General features: G+C 38.7%; 1 protein-coding gene across 10 annotated transcripts in view; it reads right to left on the bottom strand.

Annotated features, from left to right (window-relative positions):
* NAV3 (neuron navigator 3) overlaps nucleotides 1-25,773 on the bottom strand; it is a 526,195-nt gene that overhangs the window by 238,540 nt on the left and 261,882 nt on the right. For 4 of the 10 annotated variants that reach the window (XM_010413718.4, XM_010413722.4, XM_010413721.4 and 1 more), the window contains exon 1: nucleotides 19,825-20,509. The exons of 3 other annotated variants lie outside the window; for them this stretch is intronic. In XM_010413718.4, the coding sequence (XP_010412020.1) occupies nucleotides 19,825-20,067 (243 nt within the window). In that variant the 5' untranslated portion in view covers nucleotides 20,068-20,509. Of the gene's footprint in view, nucleotides 1-19,824; nucleotides 20,511-25,773 lie in introns of those variants that run through there. 3 more of the 10 variants (XM_019279826.3, XM_010413728.4, XM_010413719.4) reach the window with 2 other exon arrangements.

The following is a 25,773-nucleotide window of genomic DNA, read 5'->3' as shown; positions in this document are numbered from 1 at the left end:
CCACAGCTCTACTCAGCAGGAACAGCCTAACAAGAACTGAAAGTGTTGGGTAAGCAAAACAGTCAGTCCCTGAAGGCAGGGATGGAGGATGACTCATCTGGTGCTGTTCCCAAGTTATCCTCTCCAATCAAACCAAGAGCTCACTGAGGTGCTTCAGGAACCACCCATCTAATTTTTTCCAGAGCAGTAGAGATGGCACTACAATCTGGGTCCTTTGTCCAAAGGCAAATGAGGAATCAGAAAGGACATCCACCTACAAAGACTAGAGCAGCTGGGTCCAGCATTATTTGTTGACCGTTTTCATTACTCTGCATTTTACAGCACCTGTCTTTAACTAGGCAAAAATTTACAAAGTTTTCACCATTTCATATAAACACCACTGAATGAAAAAGTCAAGGGAAAAAGTTGTTTTTTCTTTCCTTTAGTTGTAAATCTTGAAAGATGATTCACAGTATGTTTCTGAGACAACCTTAGGTAAGAATTTTTTTAAGAAAGAGGGGAGAAGCAGAATCAACAAAAGATATTTACCTCATTGTTTAGTTAGTTAGTGACTCTAATTAGGTCAGCTATAGAAGTGTAAAACACTCCAATAAATGGGTAGATTTACTCCTCACAGAATCACAGAATGGGTCAGGTTGGAAGAGACCACAGTGGGTCATCTGGTCCAACCTCCCTCCTTAAGTAGGGTTACCACCCTACAGCACATGGCACAGGATTGCATGCACACCATTCTTGAATACCTCCAGTGAGAGAGACTCCACAGCCTCCCTGGGCAATCTCTTCCAGCACTTGGTCACCTGTGAAGTAAAGAAGTTCTTCCTTGTATTCAGGCAGAACTTCCTGTGCATCAGTTTCTGCTTGTTGCCTCTTGTTCTATTGCTGGGCACCACTGAGAAGAGCTTGGCTCCATCCTCTGACACCCTCCCTTCAGATACTCGTGTATATTGATGAGGTCCCCTCTCAGTCATCTCTTCTGGAGGCTGAACAGGCCCAGCTGTCCCAGCCTTTCCTCATGAGAGAGATGCTCCTGTCCCTTCATCAAGTTTTGTCGCCTTTCACTGGACCTGCTCCAGGAACTCCATGTCTCTCTTGTCCTGAGGAGCCCAGAACTGGACACAGCTTTCCAGATGTGGCCTCACTAAGGCTGACTAGAGGGGCAGGACCACATCCCTCTGCCTGCTGGCTCTACCTAATGCACCCAGGATACCGCTGGCCTTCTTGTCCACAGGGGCACTGCTGGCTTATGGGCAGCTTGTTGTGCACCAGGACTCCCAGGTGCTTCTCTGCAGAGCTGCTTTCCAGCAGGTCAGACCTCAGCCTGTGCTGGTACCTGGGGTTATTCTTCCCCAGGTACAGAACCCTGCATTTGCCTTTGTTGAATTTCAGTTCTTGTACAGAATCAGATAAGAGTCAAGTTGTAACTTCCTTTTCAAATATCTACACTGCATTTTCCAGGATTAAGGTCATAAGGTCTCTAAGTAGTAATACAGAAAGTGAGGGAACCTCAATGCACATAGAGTCAGTGCACACAGAAAACTTGCTGGACTGTGTCTATGAATCCTGTCATGGCAGAGACTGTGAGTCAGCCTTTTATGCTGAGCGCTGAGATGTACAACCTCATCCTCTGTAGTTGTAATCCCATCCCCTCTCCTCAGGGTTCCCATCTCCCTCCCTGCTCACCCCTCCTTAAAATCCCTTTTATTAGTTTGAGCCTTGCAAGCAAAATATTTGGGAAGGACATGCTAGTTGTAAGCACAGTGACACTCAGACATAGGACAAATAAGATAGAAGAATCTAGATTAGTCTTCTGATTTCTCTGTGTCTACCCTCCTGTGGAGTTAGGAAAAAAAGCTCTCTTTCAATGAGAAAGTAGAGGCTGCCTGATCAAGCAAGTGAATGCAGTGACTGTGGCATTTGTGTTGCAGCCATTTTCATACAAACAGTTTCAGATAAATTCGCAGTATCAGCCTCAATGGGTACTTTGTTTAGAAAAGATTCCCCTAATCATCAAAGCACTGCATTAAAAACAATCATAGCAATTAGGGCATGCCAAACAGAAGAGACAGCTGTGAAGACTTTTTTGTCCGTTTCTGTGAACATCCTTCCTTTGACTCACTTGAGCTGAGTTCAGTTTTCTAGTCTTTAACTTCAGGCTCTTTCAAGCAGACACAGCCCTTACATATCTATCCAACTGCTAACACTGCTCCGCTGTCTTCAGAGCAATAGCAGGGCCTTGCTCTTCTCTTACCCAGTCCTCACCCAAACATACACACTGTTTTCCCCCCATCCCCAGGGCACTGAAAATCTCTAAGACTCAATTGCCCCTTCCAAAGAGTGACTTCTGCTGAGGTATTTGACAAGAAATAAGTTAGCATACTACAGCAGGGCCAAAAGAAGTCCAACATTTAAACGTTTATGTTCTAACATAAACATAGATAAAAATTTCTATGTATCTGTGAGTTGCTTCCTTTTCTCCTCACTTATTTGACACTCTTTTTACATCACAAATATTGTAAATGGAATTTAGATCACTATTCCACTTGTATAGAATCTAGTACCACTGACCCTCTCATTTAAGTGCTTGGATTTAATAGTTTTTGAGTCATAAGATGGTAGAAGATAAAAGGTTTTTTTTAAATTGAACTTTTGTCTACAGCATGCCAAGCTTTTTTTTCCTGACACACTGTCAAATTTGTTATCATGAAGCTAAAAAATGTAGCTTCTTTAGCCTTTAAAAAGATAGCTTGGAAGAACTATTAAGAAATACCCTGGAAGCAGGTACAATACAAGAACACAATACAAGAACTGGAGCCCTTTAAGAATAAGCACTGTAGTCCTTTAAGAATAAGCTGTGCTGTACAACAGTTGTACCACAGCTGCCACAGTGGACAAAAGTGAAAAACATCACCAGTTTCCCGTAAGTAACCAAAAATTTTTGGAGAAATTGTAGAAAGAGCTAAGTTCAGCCTGCTACAATTTAAAATAAGTTTGTTGTTTAAAATTGATTCTAAAGAACATGAAAATATTAACAACTTGATGATTTACCTTTCTGTGAGTTAATCTGTTTTATTGTCACTTCTAACATAATAGAAGAGACTTGAGAAAATTAACACAGTATTAAGCACTTTCCTTAGCATGATTAGCATTTAGGTGAATAGGAAGCTACAAGAGGAATGGTTTTTAGATGTATCTAGTGAACTTTATAGCCTCAAATATCAGTTTTTCCAACTTAAAAGTTTTGAAAGGAAATAAGTTTCCGTGCTTTGTGAAGACCTTAAACCCTCAGATGCAATATCCAGTCACCCCTTTAATAAGCCCATTTCCTTTACGCCTTTAACAGCTATACATCAAAATATTTATATTATTGAAATGGCAGGCATTTAGCTACCTTTTGATGTCTATTTTGGAAGACATCATTGCAATTTGACTGATGCCTTCTCTTTCTTACACTGGTACAAGGCTCTACATCTGTGTTCTTGGGACTGCCTGGTTTGAAATACAAATGGCAGCAACCAAATTTTCAGTACCAACACACACCTGCGGGGCACACTCAGACCAATCTGCATATACCCTCTAGTGAAAATAGCAAGCACAATGTCCAAAATGAAAATAAGCAGACTGGTTAGACAGGTGACAGCTCCAATGCTTTCCAAACATTTCTACTTCATGTCAGTTTGCCAAGCAAAGTAGCTTACAGCTCATGAGGGATTTACCAGCGAAATTACAGCGACTACAGCCAACGAGCAGCACCCTTTGCGGAGCACACATCCAACTTGATTAAGCCAGCATGTAGCCCTGTCACTTGCTATAAGCCTTCCTACTTATTTCAAGTTGTTAAGCAGAAACCACAATTCCTTAATGATATCCTTCCCCATAAGCAATGGCTGTAGCAGTTACAACAATGTCATTCTAGATTAATGCCACCCTTCTCCTCAGAAAGACAGTGACAGCAGTGAAGAGGGAGGAAGTCTAATGCTGGCAGATGCATGCAAGTGCTGTGTGCATCTGTATGAGACGCTGCTGAGATAGAACTTTTGACATTTGTGCAAGTACACCCATGTGTAAATCCACATGTGCAAGTTGATTGCCCATCACCTCATTACGTATTTCTCTTTGTGTGCACGTGTAAGGCTCACGTGTCTATATACACAGTTGTAATAAATTTAGTAAACTAATTCATTAGAGTATTTCTGGGTAATGATCCATTTCATTATCTCTACAGTCTCTGCAGCATTAAGCAGGAAGCTGTGAGAATATATCAAAATGAAACATGTCTTCTTCACAGAGATATCTCCATCTCCCATGCAACTGGCTCATTTTGAGTATTATTTTTGCTCTTTTGCTCTTCACCATTTCTCAGGGACTTTCCATATTTTCATATCACTAATCTGTTTTAAGAATCAAAAAGAGGATGTCCCTCTGATAAAAGCATGCCCTGATCCATCACCTTTATGAAGTCTATGTCTCCACTAGCTTGCAAAGTAGCCTCAAAAGATTTAAATAATGTACTTTGAAACACAGTTGTACAATCTGTTGTAATAATGATAACATTAGCAATACGTACCTGAAAAGAACTTCACAAATAGAAGTTCTGTACTACAGGTAAGATTCATCTCAGCTGATTTCAGATACTGAAAATCAAGTGTTTAATTTAAATTAGAAGGTTCATCTCCCCTTAATTGAGCAATAGATGCACGTACTGCCAGAGGGTGAGTCATTCTACATTTACATAAACAACTCAGAAAAATGAAAGAAATTGCCCTCAAGAAGTATTTTTCTCTGCCATTTGGATGGAGTTGGAGCCCATGCAACTAGCTCAGACTAGACGTCAACCTTTTAACTGGCTTTAACGAGGTAAGATGAATTCCACTGTGACTGGAGCCTCATAGAATCACAGGATCACTGAGGTTGGAAAAGACCTCCATGATCATCAAGTCCAACCTTTGACCAAACACCACCATATCAACTAAACCACAGAACTAAGTACAAGTCATTTCTTGAACACTTCCAGAGATGGTAAATCCACCATCTCCCTGAGCAGCCTGTTCCACTGATTAACTATCCCTTCAGTGAAGAAATTCTTCCTGATGGCTATCCTTAACCTCCCCTGGTGCAGCTTGAGTCTGTGTGCTTTTGTTCTGTTGCTGATTGCCTGGGAGAAGAGGCCAACGCCCACCTGGCTACAGCCTCCTTTCAGGTGGTTGTAGAGAATTCTCAATTTTCAGCAGGAACCTCCATCCTTTCCTAAACTGACAGACATAATTATTTCAATAAATGTGAAAATTACAAGACAGAATTAACAACTTTCCTCAAACAATTTTTGATCAGTGCTCCCCACTCTGTGTTGATTCTGAACTTCACTGATCTACAAAAAAGAGCTAGGACTCTCTTGAACTTCCCTTATATTTTCCATTGGTCCCAAGCTATTTGCAGACAGGAAAAAGCAATCCTAAAGAGCCTCTTGCCTGTGCTCCACATATTCTATTCATACTGCTCATTAATCACATGCACTTAGTCCTGACTTTAACAGCAACGTTCAGCTATCAGGACCTAATATTACTGAACTCAAAAAGAAAGATTGCATTAAAGAAATACAATATTTTAGAACAATGGTCCTATATAGACTGGATTCTTTTGGTACATAGAATAAGACAGAGAAAGCTGATATGGATTGGCAGAAAGATTGTGAGTGGATTTTTACTGACCACATTTCTACTGCCAAAAGTCATTTATGGGTGGGACAGAAGGAGCCTCAATTTTAATCTTTAGAGCCATGAATGTGAACAATTCTCTCTGCAGAATTTATGGGCTGTTTTACTTATCAGTATTTCCTCAGAGTTTTCACACAGTCAGATTGATTACCCTTTCCTTATACTGTTTGTGCATACTCAAGTTTGGCTATACAATGTGTAAAATGGACATGAACTGAATACTGTACCATACAAGGAAATTAAAGGCAGTGACATGCCAATCATAGTTCTCAAAATTTATTCAAAAACACAACAGGGTATCACTTATAAGAAGTATCTAAATGTCCAAATACTTCAGCAAGAAGCATAACCTAAATATTTGGGAATTTTTAATTAACCAAATTCCATAGGTCATCCAAACAGATAGAATAAAAAAAATAGTAAATGGAAAAGAGGGGGTTTTTTTTCTGTAACAAGCTCAGCTTTCCTAAAATAATACATTCTGAATGTTTTCAGTGCACAAAGAAGTTTTCTTCTCTTTTTTTCCTCTTTAAATCTATAATTTCCCTGAATAAAAATCTCAGATTAAATGATTATCAGATAATACCAGTCAGATGACATAAAATATCACAGGATACGAACATAGCCCAACATTCCCAAAAATGACATCCAAAAGTATTGCTTGAAAATCTTACTTTGTGAAAATGTAAGAGATTATAAATTGTCTAACCACAACGAAATGGGATGATATTCTTACTCCAGTGAGCAAACAGAAAAACCCCCACTGATTTAAAGAACACAGCAAGTTCTAATTTGAAAACGATTATTTTTTTCATGTGTCTAGAATGAAGTATTTGAAATGATGGAGCGAACAATGGACATCTTCCTAGAAGATATCACAGAGATGGTAAAAGGAGAGAGCTGCAGAAGCATACAAATGTAGGGTAACAGAATCTAGTCTTTTTTGGAAACTCCCAATAACTTAAAGAATTTATTTACAATCTTTCCATCAGTCTCCTCAGCACTGCAGAGGCAGATTCACACCCCAGAGGAACTGGAGGGGGTAATGCAGCCTGAGAGAGGCTGAGAGTGGAGGGACAGAGGAGAGCACCACTTGCCAGCCCCTGGCCTGTCACTGGGGATGTGGGCTGCTGAGCTGTTGCTGAGTGCTGTGGGTGCACTGACGGAAACACATGGTCTAAGCAGCACAGGGATCGGTGCTTCTGCTGCATTTGCCTGTTTCAGTATTGAACATAGCAGTTAATTCTACAGTTAATGACAAGCAAAAAGACATGTTCTACATCTCACTTTTTCTGCACATTACTATAAGCAGTAATTCTCCTTTCTTTCAAAATTCTATCCTTTCTTTATCAAAAAGATAACATATATGACGTGATGTATATGGAGTTATATGTGCACATGTATAATGTGCATATATGCATCTCTAAACCACCTTCCACATTTGAAAAAGAATAATTTATTGACTATACTTCAAACTTTTGTAAATTATGACATAGATAGATGTTAACAGGTATCTGTATATGAGCACAAATACCCATCTCTGTATTTAATACGCACCATATACTAAATATGTATTTCACTCTACATAGGACGCACTACTGGTGCCAAAATGCTAAGGCTACATTTATTATCTCTGTACTAAAAAATCTCATGGTGGCTTTAGAGGAGCTGTACTAATCCATTCAATGAATTGCTGGTTTAACATTTTGAGTCATATCCAAGTTGTATCCTGCTACTCCAAAAATGTTAGGGTACACATCAATACTTGTCACACTGAAACATGTTTGAAAGTATCCCAAAAGCAGCTGCAGAACAAAATTAATCATATAAGCACAAAAATTATTATTTAAATAGCTGTTCTAAAGAGCTTAACTAACTGTTAAGGGCAAGACACCCAAACTGCACTCAAAGGAAGACAGTGTGTTGATCTCAAAGAAAAAGCACTGTGTAGGAATGTTGTCTTACACAGCCCTTAAATGTCCGATTGGAATTGTATGAAATATTAGCTGAAATATCACCATTCCTGAAGTCTAAATAAGAAAACCAAAGGTAGTTGTAGAAGAGTGCTGTTGCACTTCGAATTTCTCATTTTTGTATCTAAGGCTCTACTTGCATATTTCTGTGAAAATGTTTCAGCATTAAAAAAAAGTTGAATTATCACACAGCTAGTGATAAATCCACGTTAGTCTGACCAAGACAAGGACAGCAGCTCAGGAACTACCAAAAAATTACACTTTGCGTCATAGTGGATCTTTGTGAACTAATACCCCAACTTTTTCCAAAATGATCCAAAATGTTTTGTTGCTTTAAAATCATGGCAGTATTTATACATTCTAAAAGATTCTACTCAACCTTCAGTTCAGATTAGCTACTGCATCCATGCAGAATTTTGTAAGAAATGGACTAAATCACAAATACAGACTTACAAATACAGCAGGAACCAATACTCACCTTCACCTTCCAAAGACCAATACTGGGATATGACACTGATTTATGGCTTGATGAAGATACATGTTTCTATCTAATCAATTAGGACAAAATAACTAGTTTATAATGAAAGGGTGTTGTGAATCTTATATTACTCTGTGCAAAGGCTGCTGAGACCTTTAAAGACAATTACACATCTGAGTGAAAATTATTTTTGAAAATACTGACTTTATTATAATCCAAAATAAAATTTTTAATGGGAAGTGAACTTTTGTCCCCTTAGAGTGAAATGTGACTACTATCACTCTGTCTTTTCTGGCATCTATATAATTATTTCAAAATGAAATCTTACAACTTTGCACAAATAAATGAGACTATTAAATGCCCAGGAAAAAAGGAAAAAAAATTTCAATTGATGCAAATATGTCCATAATCCCCTTGCTTTTAAGGAGTTATCCAGTATCTATTTTGCTGATCTTAATCTCCTGTATTATATTATTTTTCTTTTGCCAAATCCTCTTTAAATAATTTTTTTGAATTACGCTATTCAGTTCAACACACCGGTACTCAGTATGTTGAGATTTGCATGCTCCCTTTTGTGAAACTTTGCTTAATCAGCTCCCCTCAGTACTCTACATCTCTGTATCATGTCCACAAATAAGGCTGAATAACTCAGAAAAAATACTGCACTGACTTGGTGGGGCCCTGGGAAGAAAGTCTTGTTTTCATTTCCACACATTTTTCTTCTATTCCCCACTCCCTTGTGCTAATAGCTTATCTTATAAACCAAAACTCTTTAAGGCTGTGACTGACATAGCTGTCACAAATGGGGAGGGTTGCTTTGCTCTCGTTCATCAGTAACACAAACACCAATCCATTCCCAACTGGAGAAACCTTGCTCTTCCTTAAGAGAAGGCTGGATGTGAAAGTTCTGCAAATTAGATTGTATTAACCCCCCCCACACACACCTGGAGATGGCATCACCTATGAACAGAGTATTTGACTGTCAATCACTACAATAGTATCTTTGTGGAGCAACCTATTTCTTAGGTTTCAGCTAATAATACAGAACCATACCAGTCTTCAGAGAGATATTGCAGCGAGGTGAAGAAAACAGCAGTGACGCTGTTATTGTCTCCTTACTTTTGTCAGGATCACAAGTTTACACAGGAAAAAAATGCATGTTGTATATAAAATGCCTCCTACTTCTGTCTTCTTATTACAAGCAGGAACAAAAAATGGATGCATTATTAGCCTGACAGATAGGAAGCTGAAAACATCAGTAACAGATTAGGTTAAAAAAAAATCATTTTTCTATGATAATTAAAAGTAACTTCACCAACACTTTAAAAAGTAGCTAATTAGATTATTTCTTCTGTATTTAAAAAAATAATATTCAAATAATAGTCAAGAAACAACTCTAAAAAACACATTCATTATTACTGTTTCACGCATGAGCTGAGTTCAAGGAGGTACTTGATAATAACCACAAATGAAACTAGATTGTGAATTCCCATGTAATACACTCAGCCTTGCTCCCTCTCAGAAGCATTTAAAGAGAGAATCTTAACCTGCAGCTCTCAAGATTTCAGATTTGTGCTGCTCCTTCATGAGAAACATATTCCTTCAGCTCTTCCTTCCAGCACTCTGTCTATGGCTGGTGAGCTGGCCAGGAATGACTAAAGCAGGCAGACTGCTCAGCTGAGGAAATTTCTTAACTCCTTTTGAACTTTTATTTGTTTTTTCACATTCTTATTTAATGCCTATTTATTTCTACTACAGAGACAGCTTACAAAAAAAGAGCCCAAAAAACAAAAACCAAACCAAAACAAAAATACTCCCAAAAAAAAAAAAAAAAAAAAAAAAAAAAAAGAAACCAACTTGTTTACTGCTTAGATGTGCTGCCAGGAAATCTCATTGTTGTAGCGGTGAGTAAAAATCCTGCACCCTGACTTATGTCTTACTCACCCTAAATCACGTATGAGCCATGCAGCCTTTCCAGATTAATGAAAGTGGTCAAGTGCTTTACATCACTTGCTAGGAGTCTTTCTGTGCATGGCCATGCTCATTACTAAGCTGTAGTGGTTTTACTCATTCCCTGTAATTCAAATCCTGATGCACAACAGGAAGTTTTCACTGCCAAATCTTTTGGAGCTTAACACAACATCAACAAGCTACAAAGCCAGGTGTTAAAACTGTCAAAGAGAGATAATTTGAAATAGAAAACACAAGAGAGAGCTCAACAACTATTTTTGTTCCAATTTGTTTTCAAATTTGCTGCAATTGGAGAGTTTCACCTGAACAAAATATTTTGATCAACTGTTGAGAGATATATTGAAGGATGAAATGCTTTCTGCTGAATTAAGATCAGAAGGGCAGAGCAGCAAAGGAGGGTTTACAGGGAATAAATATAACTAGAAATACAAGTCAGACCAAATGTCATGTTGAAAGTAGGTTAGGACAATACTAATATTATACTTGGTCAAATTTTCTCATGTTTTATGCAGAGTTAGTATATTTAGTGGCTGGCACCTTCTCAGTTTATATATCCAGAAATATTATGATCCAGCTCTAACCACTTCAAAATTATGCTTCCCTTTGATTTGCTTATTTTCCAAGTTCTCTCAGCTTGGTTTACACAGAACATACACAAGAGCCATCAGAAATCTGCACATCTTACACAGGGGAATTATCCCTTCACATTTACCAGACAAAACACTCTGCATTCCTTTACTGAATTTTAAAGGAGTTATGCTATCTTTCAGCCAACATCCTCTTGCCAGTAAAAACCAAAAGGAAGGTTTGTGACCTTAAAAACATCATGGGCAAGTGAAGATTCGCACAAAATAGCCCACTACTAGGTTTGAGAATAGATATATGCTTCCTCCTCTTCCAGCTTAATCCCCAAACACCCTCACTTGTCAAAAGGCTATTGTTAAGGCATGGGCTTCCTCCAAGACCACATCCTGTGAATCAGGTCAGAATGAAACACAGAGCTGATTTAAATGAACTACTCTTTGCGTGCCCTGTATGCAAGTGCAAGAAAAACTGTGTGACTCAAAAAATAGTTTAGTATACTAGAGAAAAAGGGACAGTAGACCTAGACCAGAATGAATACATAGTCAAAAAAATTAGCAGCTCTCATTTCTAATTCATGCCCTTAGTATTTACTAAATACAAGTTTCTGCTACAAAGAAGCTAGGCAGTGTACTCAAAGGCAGAAATTAGGACCAAAAAAAGCCACTTCTCTTCAAAAGAGGCCTGCTTTTACTTCACAAATACTGGATTTTCCACATCATATTTAGTAAGTGAACAGCCTATCAACAGCATTACACACGGGACCATTGATAAATGTTATACTGCTCCACAAAGCGCACAAAATATTCTGCATCTTTAACAAACTCTGCTAGTCTGTGTTGGTTGGATACACCAAAATCAAGAGAATATGGCTCCTGGAGTAGAATTCCACCTCCAGCTCAGAGCTGGGCCCACATTTATGCTAGCTATTGACATTAAAATGATGACAAAGCCAAAACTGTCCTTATGAGGCAAGAAGGAAAAATAACTCATTATTTGGATGTTTCATTCTTAACTGATCCCTTAGAAAAGACAAAGGATAGGCTTGTGGTTATGATGTGGAGATTGGGACTCGAGATATATATGACTTGAAATTCCTAGTGCTGCCACAAAGTCCCAGCCTGAGTGTGGGAAAATCATCCATTTTCCCTTTAATCTCTCCCTTCCCTCTGCACTGTGGGGATAATGCTTTTCCCTTTCTCCTGCCCTCCATGTAATGCAGTCATTTAGGGCTGGACTAACTTCTGCACGCATGCATGCTACCTGTCATGGTAAGACATCAATCTAGTAAAACTTTCTGGGATCGAGGTATGGTTGACCCGAACAAAAAAATCCACAGAAAGGACATTATTGTGTTTTTACTTGAGAGGAGAAATGTTTTTCAGTGCAACCAAACTCCCTAATCTCAGTGGTACCCCTCACACTGCTTGTTGATTTGAGGTGCTCCGGTCTTCCAGGGACCCCCTACAAAATGCAGCCAAATGAAATATTCACTGCACTGCTCCTGAAGGGATTTTAAATTAAGGATTTTTAAGTTCATAGGGCTTCTATGTTCCTTGCTGTAGAGCAAAGAACTGGGTTCCCACGAGTCACTCCACTGTCAGATCTTGTAGGCTTGTTGGAGGCATGAGGACACTCCAATACTGATATGCCAGGGAAATCAGTGTTTCCAAGCACACAACTAGCTTTCTGGGCTCCAAGAATACCCTGCCTGTGCTTTCAGGAAACTTAACAGGAACTGCAATATTTCAGTGCAATGCCTCTGGAAACACCCATACTGCACAAAGGCACTTTTTCTAAGGAAGTAAATCTGTCTCCAAAGAGAGTCCTTACATATCTGTATCCCAGTGGGCCACGGTGCTGTCAGCCCATGTTCCCAATGAATCATGGTTTCATTCAGCTCCTGAAGTCAGCTGAACCAAGGAATGAGAAAAGAGAATGAGAAGATCATCAAGGTGGTCACCAATTCCATTGCACAATGGAGGATCAGTGCTAATAATACTATGACTGGCAAGTGTACACATTTGGTTTTCCAGTGATGGAGATATTATATTTTCCACAGGCAAAGTGTTCCCTCTGTTTAACTACTGTTACGACTAGGAAGTTTTACTAAAGCCTAACTAAAACCTCCTGGGGTATAATACAAGCCCATTATTTTTATCTGAAGAGGGAGACCACTTACCTCCATTTGTGGCTATGAAGAACAGGGTATCCCAGGGGGCTGCAAAAGTGTGGCACCAAGCAAATGTTGCTGGGTTGTTCCAATTCTGCTGGTGCATTCACAGTGCATCATCCTGCAGACACACTCCCATTTTTGAGGAAAGGTTTTTTTATTGAATAGTTGTTTCATCAGGAAATCCCCAAGAAGCTGCCCCAGGCACAAATGCAATACAAAAGAATAACTGTGATTGTTTTCTGATGATGTGTAATACCAGCTCACAACGCACCAATTAATACGGAATAAGTTGAGTTCTATGTTCTTATTTTGTAAGAGAAATAACATGAAAGCAGTAGAAATTTAGGCAGAGGTCTTAAGATCAGGTTGCTGAATACCCTCCTATCTATGATCCCAATCACAAATTACAGACGAAAAACATCATTCAACCTACACTCAATACTATTTGTTCACAGATACAAAAGCTTTGAGAGCTGATATTGTGTTACTTTACATTTATCTCAACTATATGAACATGTGCTTGATACAGATGATTAGACAATAAACAATAGTGAAATTTAGTGCAAGCTCATACAGCATGGAGCTCTTAAATCAGTTATAATATAGCATAGACAGATGGTACTGGATACATAAAGCACATTAAAGACTGTTATCTGTTTGATAAAGAAATAATTCAGAGCACAAGACAAGAAGCTGAAATTGCTGACAATCTGAACTCCTGCCAACTGTCCTGGCTTCACTGGGGCTGTGTGAATTTTGAACACGCATAGTCCCAGGTGTCCACAGTGCTGACCGAAATTTCTGGCAGCTAGCTCAGTGCTTTTGAAACACTGCTGGCTTCCCATCATTAGCGGTCACTATGGGGAGAAGATAGGCGGTTTCTGGCTGCTTCTGCTGCCCTTTTCTGTTGCCTTGGCTGTAGTGCTGTAAATGAAACTCTCAGCACAATGAGCAGCCTCCTTTCTTGCCAACCCACAAGGCAGATATCTCCAGGGCACTAGTGCTGAGAAAAGGAAGGCTATGACAAAATGGGGAAAGAAACTCATTTATTTATGCTCCCTAGATTCAGTGTGTCAAGAAACTCAGTGGAGCTTGGCCCTCAGAGACCAGACAAAAAAGTATCCAAGCAATTGAAAGGTCAAAGAGATGTGGGATTGCAACAGATGCCTTACTTTGGAGAGATTTGGGGAATGGTGGGAAAGGGTCACACAAAACATAAGTAAGTGGTATGGAAGGGTTAGCTGAGGAAAGACAGAGATATGGAAGTCATTTATGGCACACATCTGGTATTCCAATGTGCACAGTACTCCCACTGACGTGAGCAGGAGCTCCACCCATGTATGGAAAACAAAAATATTTGTCTTGAGATCTGTCTGTATAGAGCAGCCTAGATGTTCTCCAAGTTTGGGGTCTTGTGATGGGCAGGATTTACCACATCACTGACAAACTACTTGAAATTGATGAGAGAAAAATGAGAGGTTTCCATGCTCATCTTAATGTCCTAGTGCAAAAGGGCTGGCTGAATGACACTAGAAGCCCTCAGAGTAAAGCTGAGATGCAGTGGTAGGATACCAAATGAAATGGACCTTAAGAGTCACTTTAACAGCACCAGCATGTGCTTTTGCCTAATCAGATCAAAGTATTTAGCTTGGGTTTGTGACACTGACGTTCAGTTTCGATTACTTTAACAACATTCACTTGGTACAACTAAGTGTTTTGGACCCCATTTTCTGTTGGACATGCTTACCAGGTACCACACATCTATTCTGCTCTGTCCTGCTGATTTACAGACCTCTTCCCCAGCTTAATTGCTCAGATTTCTGTGCTCTACAGAAGAAGTTGGTTATGTCTCTTTACTCAGGTGGACACGTAATACTCTTTGTCATTTCTTCCAGGAGGCCTTGCAGAAGATCCATTTCCTGAGCTCCCCTAAGATCTTCCTGTATAAAAATCCAATTGTTTAATGAAATTACTAGGGCTGGATCCACATAAGATCCACAACTGTCCATTCATCCTCTGGATACCACTATCACCATGCTACTAGGATCTTACTACAAGCCCTCAAAACTGAGGTATCTAGAAAAGTTCTAGGTTTACATGTGTGTACTGGATCATCCGGGGAGGCTGACGAGTGCTTTCTGATAATAAAAAGTGATATGAAAAATGCTGCAGGCAAGACAGGAAGACTTGATTAGGGGATACAGAGAAAAATAAGTCATATTCAGTAGCCTGTAAAGATGTCTGCCAGCAGGAAGGAAGAAGCAGATAAAGCAGACAGCAGCAGACAGATAGCATGAACAAAGAGAGACTGAAAACAAAAAAAAAATCAAAAGAAAGAAGATATTATGATAGTAAAGGAATTAACTAACTCAGGAAAGAAGGCTAAAATCTTATCAACCAAGTCATACAACCAAAACTCTACAATTAATATATCAGATTAATCTCAGAGAAAATTCTCTTTGGAAGCATAAATGATGGTGCAGGGCTCTTGAAAGAAGAAAGTCTAATGATGGGAGGAAAACTTTGGGAACATAAAGCAGAGCACTGCAAGGAGCAGCCCCGAGGAAGCCAGACCAGAAGACCAGTGTGACTAGCAGACGTTGCTGACTCCCAGCAGCTGCGCAGCTTTGTGCTGGAGAGGATTCATGGCAATGCACTTGTGACTACACCACCAAATGTGTGAGAGTAGCTGAAATCAATCACACTTTCAGGTGACCTGGAGTAAAACACTATTGCCATTGGCATTTTGCTACAAGTCAGTATTACCGACTCACAGAAGGGAGATCCTGTAATCCAAACCCTGTACTAAAGCAGGTTCACCTAGAACAGGTTGCACAGGATTGCATCCAGACAGGTTTTGAATGTCTCCAGAGAAGAAGACTCCACAGCTTCTCTGGGTAGCCTGTTCCAGTGCTCTGCCACACTCAAAGTAAAGAATTTTTTCCTGAAATTCAATGGAAATTCCTGTGCTTCAGTTTCTGCCCTTTGACGCTTGTCTTGTTGCCGGGCACAGCTGAAGGGTCTGGCCCCAGCCTCCCAACACCAACTCAAGATAATACAGTGCAGTTATAATTTAGTGACCAAATAAGTTGGTTTTGCAAATAAAATCCTTCTTCATTCCTGTAGTTTTAAGTCATTGTTTCATTTACTTTTCAACAATATCAATGGATTTTTTTTCACTTTGTTACTGTTTAGTGGCACATTCTACAACTAGAACAGTATCAAAAAGCAACCTGATGATTAATTTTGCAAGCAGTATAAAAGTGGTGGTAAAGAAATACAAATAATACTACACCCACAGTTAGAAAAGTATTAGAAAATATAGTTGTGTTTTCAGACATAGTTTTGGACAAAAACACTCTATGGTCCAGATGAACAGCAAAACTCCATCTGCTTCAAAGACAGCCAGCATTTCACCTCATGAATCCATCAGCTGGATTCTGTTCCTGTGTACATATATAGGAATAAACTTTTGTCTATATGATACTCAGGGAAAAAGAATGTGCTCTGAATACTTGTGTTCAAATATTTTGCATTACTATTCACATCATAAAGTGTTCATGCAGTCAGCCTAAACATTAGTGGGTTTAGCAAGAAAGCAGAGGGACCTGTTCTATGAGACTTAGGTACCAAAGCACAAATTATGAAAATTTTGAACAAAAGTGCATTTGAATAAACTACACACAGAATAATTTAAATCATTAGCAAGTTATTATTTGCTTTCATAAGCTTAACTAAGTTCTATACAATTAAGAAAAAAGGTAAATATAATCACCTCAAAATTTTTCTACCACAATAAAATATCACTTTTATTAAACTTCATCATGTCCACAAACAAGAAACAACCAAGACCACATGTGCAAGTGCAACAAAATCGTTTGAGATGGGAGAAACACCAAGGGAAAAGGAACTGATGGTTGCCGCTATATTCCTCACCAGCCTTGGCCTTGTGAGAAAGCCAACACAAGCAAAAAAATTCTTGAACAATCACTTTTGGTGAGAGTGAACTTCATAGAGGAAACAGCTGGGTGGCAACGACCTACTGTATTGACATGCATAACCCAAATGTATTTTAGAATCCTTAGCATAGCAACAGGATATGTCACAGTGACTACATGGTGTCAATCTAAGTGCCTTGCAGACAGGATGAAAAAACTTGTGACCCATAGTGCAGCAAATGTAAAACACCAGAGCGAGCAATGCAAAAGGCGCTGCTTTCAGCAGACAAGAGCAAAAGCTAACCAGATGATGAATTCATATGTTCCATTGTCTTTTGCACATAGAGATACATACTTTTTCCCCGCAAAAATCAGTGCTGCCTTATATCCAATTATAACATAAGCATACAAAAAATATGTTAGTCAGATTTTACTTTCAGTTGGAAACTCAGACTAGGTATTCACCAAATTTAGACTGAAAAACTTTTTATCTGATCATTTTTATAGTTACACGGACCCAATGTACAGCTTTGTATACAACAGTCACACAGAGATATCACATGGATTAATGTGTTTGCTAACCAAAGATCTGTTGGAATCAGCACTCACAAATGGTCAAGTTTTGGGATGTCCTACCTGTAGTGCAGGACGTACATCTGCTCAGCAAACCTGAAGAGGCATTAACTCTAACAGCTCGATCAGGTCTGTGCTTAGAACTACTGTTTAGTAACCTACACATACTTCTGAGGCTACCCAGCTTGCATGGATCTCCATCACTGAAGAAGAAAACAGCATTCAATACTTTTAGGTTGATCCTTTGAAGCTTACTAGTAAGAAAAGCATTAAAATAATTTCTTTTTCATAAAAACCCATCCACCTTACAGCCCAAACCTCTTTGGCAAAAAGATTTCATGAAACTTGCTTTAAAGGTGAATAAAGTAACATCTTTCCAAAAATGTGCCAGGAAGAAAATTGAGCAAAAGGCTGCCACTAAGCTTTACTGGAAATGTCAGACTTATAAGGGGATAATACAGAAAGGCTTCAGAAACTAGCAACTTTTTGAATGTTCAGCACTTCTATAAATCCAGCTGGCTGGGGGAAGTTTTCAGACCATCATGTGCACAGGCTGGTCTTACTCTTTACAGATCATCTTTTCAAACTGCTCGGCAGCCTCCACTGAGAACATATATAGAGAAGGATGTCATGACTGGTAGGTTGTTTTTTTGGAAATTGGTTTGCTTTTTGTTGCTTTCTTTAAAAAAACAGTCTCTGAGATGCCAGGTATTGTCAAACCAATGAAACAGCAAATTGCTATCACTGTTTTCATCCATCCAGGCTGTTACTTTACTCAGTAGAAGTTCAGCAGGGTCCAGGACCAGATGCCTTGGAAGGCTATGACTCCCAGTTGGTCTCACACTAATTACTAAGAGTTCCCAAATGGTTTAAATACTGAAGGCAAGTTGCTTAATATCTTTCTCCACACTTTTTTAAGTAAACAAGAAACACTTCTCAGCAGCCAATGTAGTAACCTTCTGCTTTTTTCATGGAAAATAGTATTTGCAAATCTAATTTACTTTTCATGGAATATCCATTAAGGAATACCATTAAAAAACAAACTAAGAATATTTTCTATTAAAAATAAGTAAACAAGCAGGAATTGCATTGTGTTGAAAACTTATTATCTTCAAACTTATATTATCTTCATACTCATGTTATAGAAATGGACTGTTCATCACTTGTGGTAATCAAGAGATGAACAGTTTGCTTCTTTTTTACATTTCTGTATAGCATGTCTCACACCACCAGTGCATCATCTCTGGGAGATGGGGAGATGTGACAGAAAACTCCAAGGGAAAAGTTAAGTGGCATGGCCAAAATCTCATGTGGAAATATGTGGTAAGGTTTAAAAAGGAAACCAAATGTTCAGAATCCCAACCCTATGCTTTAACCACAAAACCAACTTTCTTCAGTAATACTGAATTAACCCAGTAACTAAAAACAAAGAAAAAACAAGTACATATATTATGTGCATCTTGCCACTGTAACAACTCTAATGACATTTAAGTGTTCTCAAACTAACTACGATACAATTGAAAATACATGTTTAATTCCAGTGTGGTAATCAGTTCCACAAACTAGAAAAGCAAGAGGAGGTAGTCTCACAGCTTGCTGAAGCTGCGTAAACCACACATGCAGCCGTAATGTAGTGACTGAAAGATCTACAGAAATATATGCTGCTGACAAGAAGGGTCTCAATACTCATGTACAAAGCATGAAAAATGTTTTCAACTACAACAGAAAGACTAATTGAAAATAAAGCAGAAGCTTTTTTAAAAGTTACTTAGGACTCAAAAAGAATCCCCTTATGAAAGAAAAATCCCTAAGCAGTCTAAAAAGTATTGTGACATCCTACTTCAGATAATCCAAGGGTTTTTTTAAATCACAATGAATTGGGGCTAGATAGGGGCTACAAAGAAGCTATTTTGAAGAAGAGAAAAACACAAGTACTTTTCACTGAGAAGCTGTTTTTCTGGTTCAGCAGTCCTGCAGCAAGAATAGCCAGATCATTTGAAAATTGAAAAGAAAATCAATTGCATGTTTTTATTTTAAAAGAGCCTCCCTGTGGGAATAGGTGTGGGCGTGAGATCTCTTTTTAAATTTCATAATATAACATAAAGCTGCCAAGATTTTTTTTAAATTCTCTGTTTACTGGGTGCCAGAATGATTTTTCTCTCCTAATGATTCTACTGATCCTTATCAAAATTCATCTGTGAAGTGAATAACACTAACATTTAAAACCAGAATATTTATTCAAACAGCAACACTGAGCAAAACAAATTTCCAATGCTGCTATGGGAGTTCAGTGATGACAGCAAAAGTCTCTTTACTCATTTACCCCCAAATTCTGCATGCAGAAAGTTTGTATCAAAGATTTTTTCAAAGCAAATCAACATTTTTTGAGAACTGAGTTCCACAGGTAAAGTTTACAACTAACCTTGCTATCTTCGATCTCCTGGGTTTTTCCTTGAAGCGTTTTCCTCTCTCCAAAATCACAGGTTGACTTTAACGTAAGCTGACAAGAAAGCATGGAGCTCTCTGCCCCAGTAAGCTCCAAAGATTTTGGTGAGTACTTCTGTGAGCTGGGAGAACCAAGGTTGGGTATCGGGAGGGCAGTGTGGACAGGCTTTGACCCTACAGCTGGCTGTCTCAGCTTGGAGGCAACCCCAAGTACAGGCATGGCTTCTATAAAAGTATCTTCTTTCTGCCAAAGAAAATGCTCCTGACCTCAGTCTGGTAGACTCCAGCTTCAGCAATTTCAGAACAAATGCTTTAAACAAAAGTAGCAGTCATCTTTTCAAAAAGTCTTAAAGCAATAATATTACGAGTTTCACAAGGAAGCAAAACTTTTCCTTCATCTCTGCCCTTCTCCCTCGCAGCCACTCACACGCACTGCTCTGTGAGTCAGTGGCTCTGTAAGACTAAACGCTCCTTTGGGGCGTGAACTTTTCTTGAAGGTAACTGCCACAGAGCTGCCTGTCCGGGATTAAAGAACTCATAAATTTGCTTTCTCTTCTTCCTACAGCATTCCAGGTCTGTGCATTAAGTGAATGAAGGATGGGAGAAAAGGAGAGAGAGAAGAGAGGAAACCTCCCTGTACTCCAACTGTCAAAACAGCTCCGAGACCACAACACTGGAAGCAGAGACCTCTTCCTGACTACATAAATAACCAGCCCACATCTTAAAAAAAAAAAACCACCTCTTTTTTTTCTGATTTAAAAAAAAAAAAAACCAGGACCTGAGTAGTGGCCAAAGCAAACAGCTGTTGGACGAGTTTTCATCCCGGAAATAATCTCAGCAATGAAGCTGTTTGTCTGATTTCTGGCTATTTTTCACTGCTGACAACCATGAGCTACGGTGTTTCATTCTCTGTTCCTCCCGTGAAATCAGGTTAAAATCATGCAAGAGCGTAGCTAGAAACAGACACTGAATCACACTGTGGGTAACGTCTGTCTATGCTATGAAAAATCCATACAAAAACACAGAGCAGGATATAGGAGAATCACGAGCATTGTTAGAAGATTTAGTCAATACAGCTTTTCAGAGCTTTTTTTTTTTTTTTTCTTTCTTGGTGGTGGTGTTAACGTCATCTATTCAGTGTTAACACTTCCCTTTCTAAAAACATTGAAAGCTCCATGAAGTCCATGTCCAACACATGACTTCTGTGAGCTTGTTGCTCACAGAAATATTCTTGCTGGCAACCTCAAATCCTTGCACATAGAAATACAAGTCAGGCAGGCAGAGCAGGCTCCAAAATGAGTCACGATGGACAGTCCAAATTGTTGAGCAGCATAAACACTTACTTAAAAGAACAACTGTAAATTCCTTTGAGATCCTGCAGCAGGGGAATCCCTTTTAAATTGACATGAGGAAAAAACCTGTGCAGAAATATCACACCATTCAACTCCTATGGGATTTTATCACCCAACATTAGAGACATGGGGTTTTTTGTTATGTCTTCCAAAAAAAACCATAAGGTGACTTGACTTATTCTGTCCCAATATACGACATGGTATTAACTATGCCTTCCTTGAATAGTATGTACTATTACCACTATAGATACAAGCACAAGAGAAGAGAAGTCCAGAAGAGCCTTCTGGACTTTTACATTCTCAAAACAAGGAAGGCAAAAGTTTAAAAAAAGCATTGAAAAGAAAACAGTGTAAATGAGAAGCTGACTAAAAAGATCTTAAATCATCCCTTTAAATTATTTTGCAGAATAGACCTGTGATACCTGCAGTATTGTTCTCTATCACTCATTTACAAAGATCGCACTGACGCAGTAGGTAAATCCAGCTCTCTGTATTGACTTACAAACTATCCCATTCTTGTTTGTGGTTTGTAGGAATGAATTTGACCTGTTTTAGTAATCTCCTGAGTTTTGAAGTGAGAATACAGAGAATCAGCAAACACATTTCAGCATCCTCTGCTTATCTGCCATTTGGTTTTGCCACCATTAATAGCAGCTGCAATGGGTTTTGTGCAAGAATGGACAGAGGTAGCTGCTCTGCATTTTAGACAAATTCAGCCCACAGGATCCATCAGTTTTCTCCAATGATTGGAATATTCTTGTTCAGTGTGATATTTCAGGTCTTCTGCAGAGTAAAGGGGAATAAAGCTCCTTGTGCGGTCTGCATTTGTTCTCCAGCATTATAAAGCACTGAGGCTGTGTAAGGAATTTAGAGTTCTTAGGCACAACTGTTAACAGTTAACGCTTCAGAAAATGCACATATGCAAAGACTGAAGTAGACCACAGGAAAAGAAGGATTTATCTCTTGCAAGGTTTGAGAAGATGAAAAATCCTCATGAGAACTGTTATCCAATGAGCAAGACAAAGAATAAACTACAGCCATGAGACAGATACTTTCTTGAAAATAACTCTGCCAAAAAAATGTAATTGAATCTTATTACTTCTCGGGGTTATAATTTTACAAAGTAATGCACTATGGTAATCTTGTTGATCTTCTTTTGAATATGAATGATGAGGTCATGATACCCACAGTCTCTTTTGCAACCCATTTTCCCAGCACAGAAACCCTGAAAGTAATAAGTAAGCAAACTTATTAGGAAAGAGTCATCTGTAATACATAACCAACTGGATTTGGAAACAATGATGTGAGGCTGGTGTTAGTGCTACTCTTTCAAAATAATTCTTCATTATATGTTGACTTTAAAACTAGTACCAGGTCAGAACATCATCGAGCTAGAATTTGTACAATGATAAATCACAAAAGTGCTTCTGGTCTATTGAAGATGCAAAGAAGAGTATGGAAGATTCTTTACAGGAATCATAGAAGATAATGGAGGAAAACAATTATACTCCATAAGTAAGAATGTGGCTACAAGCCTAGTCTTCCTTTTCTTGTTTTCTCTAATTCTAAGCAAAAAATAAATAAACAAACATCTGCTATTCTTAGAAATCACTTAGCTACAATTTTTGCTTAAAAGGCTCTTGTGTACCTCATGATGAATGTGGGTTTTATGAAGGCTATCCTGGGGGAAAGAATATTTAACAACTAAGCTTCAGTATTGTTTTCCACACAAACAGGAAAGTACAGGATAAAGCATCTGTGGACAACATACACAAACTGTCACCAGATGCAGGTGCTGGTGGGATGACCCTGGGGGCAGAAGGTGTCTGAAGATTCTGTAAGGGAAGGAATTGTGGGGAAAGGGCAAAGTTGGAAGCTGCAGAGAAGGGCACATTGTCAGGCATCAAGCTGACCATGTAAGTTTGGTGGGATTTTCCTCAGTGTCTCTGGAGTGGGAAGCTAAGTGACTGTCAAGCAGGGCATCCAGGGAGAACCCAAAGTCAAAACAAGGATGATTTAGATATGTGTGAATCATGTCCAAACAGAAAAAAAGGCATATCTGTGAGAAAATAGGGGTGGAGAAGGTGTAAACTGTGGTAATAACCTGGAGTTACATGAAATCAAACACAACACCAGACTGTCTGGAATGAGGGACAAAAGTATTACAGTCAGGATAGAGAAAGCAGTGAGTAAAAAGATATGGCTGATAGAAGTAAGGGACACATATTCACTTGGTTACCTGAAACTGATATATCTAGAAAGAGACTGCAGAGAAACAGGTCAGGCTAAGCATTGCTCAAAGAACTGTAGGTTTCTAATTTATCCTCTTAGACATTTATTAGAGTAGACATCCACCACCCAGACAGGTAGGGCACATCATCTGGATTCTGGATGCAGGAGGACGAACACAGATCATGACTGAAGTCCTGACACAAAGGAAATGATGAAGTTGTGCAGGAAAGGTTAGAGAGTTATGAGGAGCTAGAAGACAACTGAAGTGCGGAAAAAAATAGAGGGTAACTTTTCAAGTGGGATGCTAGATAAGAAGATAAAAGTGTAAAGAGAAACCAAAAAATTGGAAACCAAAGCAAAGGTCAAAACACAATCTTTAGTAGTTTTGTCAACAGTAGAGGCAGTTCCAGTGATATGTTGAAGGTAGGGCCATTGCTTTAGCTGATAAAATAGTGACAATCTGGCTGTAAATCATGACTCTGAAAGTGTCACACAATCAACATTTTTACAGAAATTATGGATTATATTAATAATCTGTATGTCAAAGTAAAACAGCATGTATGGATTCAGTATAATAGTCCCCACATCCCAAAAAAAAGCTGTAATATTTATTTCAAATAGCAGGAGCAAACACACCTGAAGTCTAAACCACTTCATGAAAGAAGGTATCAGTCAATCATAATGTTATGGTGAATTTTTGTTCTTAGGACTGAACAGAAATAACTGTTCACAGCACAACACCCCAGAATATATTTCCTTTCCTTTACTGAGTCGGATACCAGTACAAGTCCCATGAAGGTTGCTCCCCTTCTGCACTCCCAGCCCTCAGACAAACTGTTCGCATGAACTGAACAGACAGCTGGCAGTTTCTCCCAGAGCACAGGAAATATCAAGAGAGGGGACACCTGCCTCAAAAATGGAGCCAAGATATTTGTTTGCTCCTTCTTCTCTATGATCTTCAACAAGGAAGCTGTTGCATGTGTCCAGGGTCAAACAGGAAATGTCAGGGGTCCAGAGACTGCAGAGCTCTGTTCTGAGCTGTTTCCCCACTTCATCCCACTGGTGTAGCAGCTGTGTATAGAATTTACATGAGCCAGGCCAACTTCTGAACTTGAATGTGCCGATACAATCACATAATTTTGTGTTCACTGATTTCAGGTTGAGCAGAAAGTTTTCCCCAGCTGGGGATGGACAACTCTTGAAAAAGTAAACAATGATTCTAAAATACTGAAGGTACCTGAACCAATAAGATTTATTTATTTACTCCAGATAAGATGGGTTTAAACTTTAATAATGCAAATAAAAAGTATATCATGTGTCTGTTTGGTGTAACAAAATATGTTCAACCTGTCAGATACTGATGAGACAAATCCTTCAGCTCTGACTCATGTTCACATCATAAATCTATGGACATTATTTTTGTTATTACAAAAATCAGGTGAATCCATTAGTCTCAAGGTAAAAAATTTAACAAGTATTTAATCCTATCTGCAAGTATGTAATGCTACTGAGTAAGATGCTGTTGTTTTTCTTAACAGTTTTGTATTCCAAAAGATATATAATCCAGAGCCAAGTTACAGTCTCAGAAAAAGGTGCATCCGGCTTCCTAAAGGAAATCCTTCTGCTTTGGCTGAATGTTTGGGGAAGTTTTTCAAAGAAGACAACTTTTAAATAGGGGTATCGTTTTATTGTCTGAACAATTTGGCCTTTCAAAACTCAGACAGGAGTTTAAGGGTTTGATTGCATTAACTGATAAAGTGACCAGTTCTTCTATAATTTTTATTCATGCTGTACATTTGCAGCATCTTCCAGCAGATGGTTTGAAATCTTTATGTGTAATTTAGTACCATACCACCTTGTGAAGTATGTAAGGTATATTAAAATATAGTCAAGTGGAACCATGAACCTAAATGACCTTCCCAGGTCTATATGAGGCCTCAGTATTTTCTTTCTTAAGTAGTGATTTTTTTGAATTATAAATCTGTGTGGGTTAAAAATCACAATTATTTTTCTTTGTTGTGCACTGTATTTAATCATGAAGTATTTGGCTTAAAGGAATCAAGGATAAATACTATAGGATTGGAAAACATAAACTAAAATTTTTTAAGGATAAGAAAGAACTGATGGCAACTGAACATACTATGTAAGTATTTACATACTGATCTACTGGCTAGACCATGCAGCCAGCTGTTAAAGTTTAATGAAAGGATCAGCTTTTCTCTTTGGGAGGCGGAAGAGGGGGGGAAAAAAAAAAAAAAGGATAATCTATTTGTTCATTTCTAAGCAAATGAACCAAACAAAAAATGCTGAAGACTCTTAAAGCTGTGGTTAACTGCAGCTAA

This window comes from Corvus cornix, chromosome 1A (assembly GCF_000738735.6).
Source record: "Corvus cornix cornix isolate S_Up_H32 chromosome 1A, ASM73873v5, whole genome shotgun sequence".
Classification (NCBI taxonomy): domain Eukaryota; kingdom Metazoa; phylum Chordata; class Aves; order Passeriformes; family Corvidae; genus Corvus; species Corvus cornix.
This window is presented reverse-complemented; position numbering and strand designations above follow the sequence as displayed.